Source organism: Xenopus tropicalis, chromosome 8, assembly GCF_000004195.4.
Source record: "Xenopus tropicalis strain Nigerian chromosome 8, UCB_Xtro_10.0, whole genome shotgun sequence".
NCBI lineage: Eukaryota > Metazoa > Chordata > Amphibia > Anura > Pipidae > Xenopus > Xenopus tropicalis.
The window spans coordinates 147,234,893-147,241,510 of NC_030684.2; the positions used below are offsets into that span (position 1 = coordinate 147,234,893).

General features: G+C 61.9%; 1 protein-coding gene across 1 annotated transcript; it reads right to left on the reverse strand.

Annotated features, from left to right (window-relative positions):
• Positions 1-938: 938 nt before the first annotated feature.
• pcgf1 (polycomb group ring finger 1) lies at positions 939-4,666 on the reverse strand (the record flags this gene model as incomplete). The annotated part of the gene is given in 6 exon segments (NM_001016417.2): positions 939-1,188; positions 1,276-1,356; positions 1,430-1,516; positions 3,604-3,637; positions 4,385-4,493; positions 4,592-4,666. Coding segments are annotated over 6 exon segments (434 nt in total), but the record flags the coding sequence as incomplete, so codon positions are not given.
• Between the last annotated feature and the right edge of the window lie 1,952 nt (positions 4,667-6,618).

Genomic DNA, 6,618 nt, shown 5'->3' on the forward strand with positions numbered 1-6,618 from the left:
TGTAGCAAACAACCCCAGCTGTACCAGTGCAGGAATTGGCTGCCCCGGGGCTACACAGCGGTGGTATTTATATAAACTATAGTAGGGTTCTGTAGCAAACACCCCAGCTGTACCAGTGGCAGGAATGGCTTGCCCCCGGGGCTACACAGCGGGGTATTTATATAAACTATAATAGCGTTTCTGTTGCAAACTTACCAGTTTTACCAGCGCAGGGCAACTGTACATTATATTTGAATTACTTTAAAACACTTTAATTTTTTGGTGTTACTGTTCCTTTAATAAGGAGTGTCCTCTCTCTTCCAAGTGATCTACCTGCCCCCCAGGCTCCACCCACTGGGCCTACCTGCCCCCCAGGCTCCACCCACTGGGCCTACCTGCACCCCAGGCTCCACCCACTGGGCCTACCTGTGGTTAGATACAACTATTTGGGCCCATCTGTGGCTGAGACACCACCCCCTACTGTACCGCCCATGGTAATCCAACTCCTCCCCCTGTTCCCATCGCTTGTGCTCTTAGTGGTGAGACTCCGCCCCCTACTGTACCGCCCATGGTAATCCAACTCCTCCCCCTGTTCCCATCGCTTGTGCTCTTAGTGGTGAGACTCCGCCCCCTACTGTACCGCCCATGGTAATCCAACTCCTCCCCCTGTTCCCATCGCTTGTGCTCTTAGTGGTGAGACTCCGCCCCCTACTGTACCGCCATTGGTAATCCAACCCCTCCCCCTGTTCCCATCGCTTGTGCTCTTAGTGGTGAGACTCCGCCCCCTACTGTACCGCCCATGGTAATCCAACTCCTCCCCCTGTTCCCATCGCTTGTGCTCTTAGTGGTGAGACTCCGCCCCCTACTGTACCGCCCATGGTGATGCAACACAGACCAATCCACCCCAGTGGCTGGACCCCAACGCGTGGGTGGGAACAAACAGACCCCCCCCCATTATATTACACTATATACAGATTTTTTTATTAAAAAACATTGGCAAAATATACATTTCGCTGCTGAAAATATGACTTTATACAAATTGCTGAGCGGGGGGGCAATAAGGCACTCAGGGGATTCCATTCACTCACGCTGTGCGAGTGCTAGCTCACGGGCCCAGTACACACAGGATATACACACAATGTACCCAATACAGGGCCGGGGTCACCTCCTCTTCTCTCTCACACTGTACAGGAGCACAAGCGGCGCCGGCTGCAAGAGACAAAGCCCATCAGTCTGTGGCCCCAAGCACCGCCCCCCGGGGGCCCCATTTCCCCAGCATTGGGGGCGGGGACTCACCTTGCCGTACCAGTGCGTCAGCCACAGCTGCTTCATGGTCATGTGATCCGGCAGCACTTTGTTATCAATCAGGAGCTGAACCTACACAGGAAACACAATCAGCTGGTACTGCCCCTCACTGCCCCCCACGCCCACAAGGTGGCACCATACTCACGTGTGCCAGGGGGGCGCTGAGCCGATGGCTAAGGACCCTACGGAGGTGGCGAATCTCAGACCGGACAGAACATCGAACATATTTCTGCTGCACAGAGAGAGGAACGGGGCAAAATCACTATCCCTCTAACTGTGCCACGTCCCTGCCCGGCACCCTATCCCTCTGTGCCACGTCCCTGCCCGCCACCCTATCCCTCTGTGCCACCCTATCCCTCTGTGCCACGTCCCTGCCCGCCACCCTATCCCTCTGTGCCACGTCCCTGCCCGGCACCCTATCCCTCTGTGCCACCCTATCCCTCTGTGCCACGTCCCTGCCCGCCACCCTATCCCTCTGTGCCACGTCCCTGCCCAGCACCCTATCCCTCTGTGCCACCCTATCCCTCTGTGCCACGTCCCTGCCCGGCACCCTATCCCTCTGTGCCACCCTATCCCTCTGTGCCACGTCCCTCCCGGCACCCTATCCCTCTGTGCCACCCTATCCCTCTGTGCCACCCTATCCCTCTGTGCCACCCTATCCCTCTGTGCCACGTCCCTGCCCGGCACCCTATCCCTCTGTGCCCCGTCCCTGCCCGGCACCCTATCCCTCTGTGCCACGTCCCTGCCCGGCACCCTATCCCTCTGTGCCACGTCCCTGCCCGGCACCCTATCCCTCTGTGCCACGTCCCTGCCCGGCACCCTATCCCTCTGTGCCACGTCCCTGCCCGCCACCCTATCCCTCTGTGCCACGTCCCTGCCCGCCACCCTATCCCTCTGTGCCACGTCCCTGCCCGCACCCTATCCCTCTGTGCCACGTCCCTGCCCGCCACCCTATCCCTCTGTGCCACGTCCCTGCCCGGCACCCTATCCCTCTGTGCCACCCTATCCCTCTGTGCCACGTCCCTGCCCGGCACCCTATCCCTCTGTGCCACGTCCCTGCCCGGCACCCTATCCCTCTGTGCCACCTATCCCTCTGTGCCACGTCCCTGCCCGCCACCCTATCCCTCTGTGCCACCCTATCCCTCTGTGCCACGTCCCTGCCTGGCACCCTATCCCTCTGTGCCACGTCCCTGCCCGGCACCCTATCCCTCTGTGCCACGTCCCTGCCGGCACCCTATCCCTCTGTGCCACGTCCCTGCCCGGCACCCTATCCCTCTGTGCCACCCTATCCCTCTGTGCCACGTCCCTGCCCGGCACCCTATCCCTCTGTGTCCACCTTTACGCCTCTGTGCCACGTCCCTGCCCGGCACCCTATCCCTCTGTGCCACCCTATCCCTCTGTGCCCCGTCCCTGCCCGGCACCCTATCCCTCTGTGCCACGTCCCTGCCCGGCACCCTATCCCTCTGTGCCACGTCCCTGCCCGGCACCCTATCCCTCTGTGCCACGTCCCTGCCCGGCACCCTATCCCTCTGTGCCACGTCCCTGCCCGGCACCCTATCCCTCTGTGCCACCCTATCCCGCTGTGCCCCGTCCCTGCCCGGCACCCTATCCCTCTGTGCCCCGTCCCGCCGGCACCCTATCCCTCTGTGCCCCGTCCCTGCCCGGCACCCTATCCCTCTGTGCCCCGTCCCTGCCCGGCACCCTATCCCTCTGTGCCCCGTCCCTGCCCGGCACCCTATCCCTCTGTCCCCCCCTGCCCGGCACCTATCCCTCTGTGCCACGTCCGCCCTGCCCGGCACCCTATCCCTCTGTGCCACGTCCCTGCCCGGCACCCTATCCCTCTGTGCCACGTCCCTGCCCGGCACCCTATCCCTCTGTGCCACGTCCCTTGCCCGGCACCCTATCCCTCTGTGCCACGTCCCTGCCCGGCACCCTATCCCTCTGTGCCACGTCCCTGCCGCACCCTAATCCTCTAACTGTGCCACGCCCCGTCCCTGCCCGGCACCCTATCCCTCTGTGCCACGTCCCTGCCCGGCACCCTATCCCTCTGTGCCACGTCCCTGCCCGGCAACCCTATCCCTCTGTGCCACGTCCCTGCCCGGCATCCCTATCCCTCTGTGCCACGTCCTTTGCCGGCACCCTATCCCTCTGTGCCACGTCCCTGCCCGGCACCCTATCCCTCTGTGCCACGTCCCTGCCCGGCACCCTGTCCCTCTAACTGTGCCACGCCCCTTCCCTGCCCGGCACCCTGTCCCTCTCTCTATAATGTATGACAGCCCACACTGAGATGCCCACGTACTTACGGCTGGCAGTACCTACCTCCAGGATAAATTTTTTCTTGTCTTTTCCAGAACTAATAATAGAAATGAAAAGCATTTAATGTTTTGGATGTCACATCTCCCGCCCCCAGCCTCCCCGCTAACTTGCTCCTCCCGCCCCCAGCCTCCCCGCTAACTTGCTCCTCCCGCCCCCAGCCTTCCCCGGCTTAACTTGCTCCTCCCGCCCCCAGCCTCCCCGCTAACTTGCTCCTCCCGCCCCCAGCCTCCCGCTAACTTGCTCCTCCCGCCCCCAGCCTCCCCGCTAACTTGCTCGCCCGCCCCCAGCCTCCCCGCTAACTTGCTCCTCTCCGCCCCCAGCCTCCCGCTAACTTCTCCTCCCGCCCCCAGCCTCCCCGCTAACTTGCTCCTCCCGCCCCCAGCCTCCCCTAACTTGCTCCTCCCGCCCCCAGCCTCCCCGCTAACTTGCTCCTCCCGCCCCCAGCCTCCCCGCTAACTTGCTCCTCCCGCCCCAGCCTCCCGCTAACTTGCTCCTCCGCCCCCAGCCTCCCCGCTAACTTGCTCCTCACCGCCCCCAGCCTCCCCGCTAACTTGCTCCTCCCCCCCCAGTCTCCCCGCTAACTTGCTCCTCCTGGCCCCAGCCTCCCCGCTAACTTGCTTCCTCCCCCCCCCCCAGCCTCCCCGCTAACTTGCTCCTCCCCCACCCCAGCCTCCCCGCTAACTTGCTCCTCCCCCCCAGGCCTCCCCACTAACTAGCGCCTCCCGCCCCCCAGGAAAGTGTGGCACCCCCATCTCTGCTCAGTAGAGTTGCAGACAGTTCTTACCTGACTTTCTCAAGACAAAGACAAACATGTTCATCATTCCTGTAATAGTGAGAGGTCTTCTGAGAGACTGCCAAGGAGAGAGACAGCTGCGAGACATCTCCGACTGAGTCTGCAATACAAACAAGAATCCTCAGAGCTCTGAACTGGCCCCAAGTGAGACATAATAGCGGTCTGGGGAGGGAGGAGCCATTCCCATTGCACATTCACCTTCAACTGCGCTCGGCTGAAGAACTCGCTCCAACCCCCGCGAATGGTAGAAATCTCTGATCCGACCGTCCTCGTCTGTGTAGAAATATCCACACTGTAAACAGGAGAAAGAGACTCCCCCCTCCCAATCCCCTGGGGGTACAGTAAGACACACTCCCCCCTCCCAATCCCCTGGGGGTACAGTAAGACAGACTCCCCTCTCCCCCCCCACAATCCCCTGGGGGTACAGTAAGACACACTCCCCCCACAATCCCCTGGGGGTACAGTAAGACAGACTCCCCTCTCCCCACCCCCACAATCCCCTGGGGGTACAGTAAGACAGACTCCCCCCCTGCAGCCCACAATCCCCTGGGGGTACAGTAAGACACACTCCCCCCTGCAGCCCACAATCCCGGGCGGGTACAGTAAGACACACTCCCCCTCCCAATCCCGCTGGGGTACAGTAAGACAGACTCCCCTCTCCCCCCACAATCCCCTGGGGGTACAGTAAGACAGACTCTCCCCCTGCAGCCCACAATCCCCGGGGGGTACAGTAAGACAGACTCCCCTCTCCCCCCCAACAATCCCTTGGGGCTACAGTAAGACAGACTCCCCTCTCCCCCCCGACAATCCCCTGGGGGTACAGTAAGACAGACTCCCCTCTCCCCCCTCCCAATCCCCTGGGGGTACAGTAAGACAGACTCCCCCCTGCAGCCCACCTCAATCCCCTGGGGTACAGTAAGACAGACTCCCCTCTCCCCCCTCCCAATCCCCTGGGGGTACAGTAAGACAGACTCCCCCCTGCAGCCCACAATCCCCTGGGGGTACAGTAAGACAGACTCCCCCCTGCAGCCCACAATCCCCTGGGGGTACAGTAAGACAGACTCCCCCCTGCAGCCCCACAATCCCCTGGGGGTACAGTAAGACACCACTCCCCCCTGCCCCCACAATTCCCCTGGGGTACAGTAAGACAGACTCCCCCCTGGCAGCCCCACAATCCCCTTGGGGTACAGTAAGACAGACTCCCCTTCTCCCCCCCACAACCCTGGGGGTTACAGTAAGACAGACTCCCCTCTTCCCCCCCGACAATCCCCCGGGGGTACAGTAAGACAGACTCCCCTCTCCCCCCTCCCAATCCCCTGGGGGTACAGTAAGACAGACTCCCCCCCTGCAGCCCACAATCCCCTGGGGGTACAGTAAGACAGACTCCCCTCCTCCCCCTCCCAATCCCCTGGGGTTACAGTAAGCACAGACTCCCCCTCAGCCCACAATCCCCTGGGGGTACAGTAAGACAGACTCCCCCCTGCAGCCCACAATCCCCTGGGGGTACAGTAAGACAGACTCCCCCCTGCAGCCCACAATCCCCTGGGGGTACAGTAAGACAGACTCCCCCCTGCAGCCCACAATCCCCTGGGGGTACAGTAAGACAGACTCCCCCCTGCAGCCCACAATCCCCATGGGGGTACAGTAAGACAGAACTCCCCCCCTGCAGCCCACAATCCCCTGGGGGTACAGTAAGACAGACTCCCCTCTCCCCCCCACAATCCCCTGGGGGTACAGTAAGACAGACTCCCCCCTGCAGCCCACAATCCCCTGGGTACAGTAAGACAGACTCCCCCTCAGCCCACAATCCCCTGGGGTAACAGAAGGACAGGACCTCCCCCCTGCAGCCCAACAATCCCCTGGGGGTACAGTAAGACAGACTCCCCTCTCCCCCCCAAAATCCCCTGGGTACAGTAAGACAGACTCCCCCCTGCAGCCCACAATCCCCTGGGGTACAGTAAGACAGACTCCCCCCTGCAGCCCACAATCCCCTGGGGGTACAGTAAGACAGACTCCCCTCTCCCCCCTCCCAATCCCCTGGGGGTACAGTAAGACAGACTCCCCTCTCCCCCCCACAATCCCCTGGGGGTACAGTAAGACAGACTCCCCTCTCCCCCCTCCCAATCCCCTGGGGGTACAGTAAGACAGACCTCCCCCTGCACCCACAATCCCCTGGGGGTACAGTAAGACACACTCCCCCCTGCAGCCCACAATCCCCTGGGGGT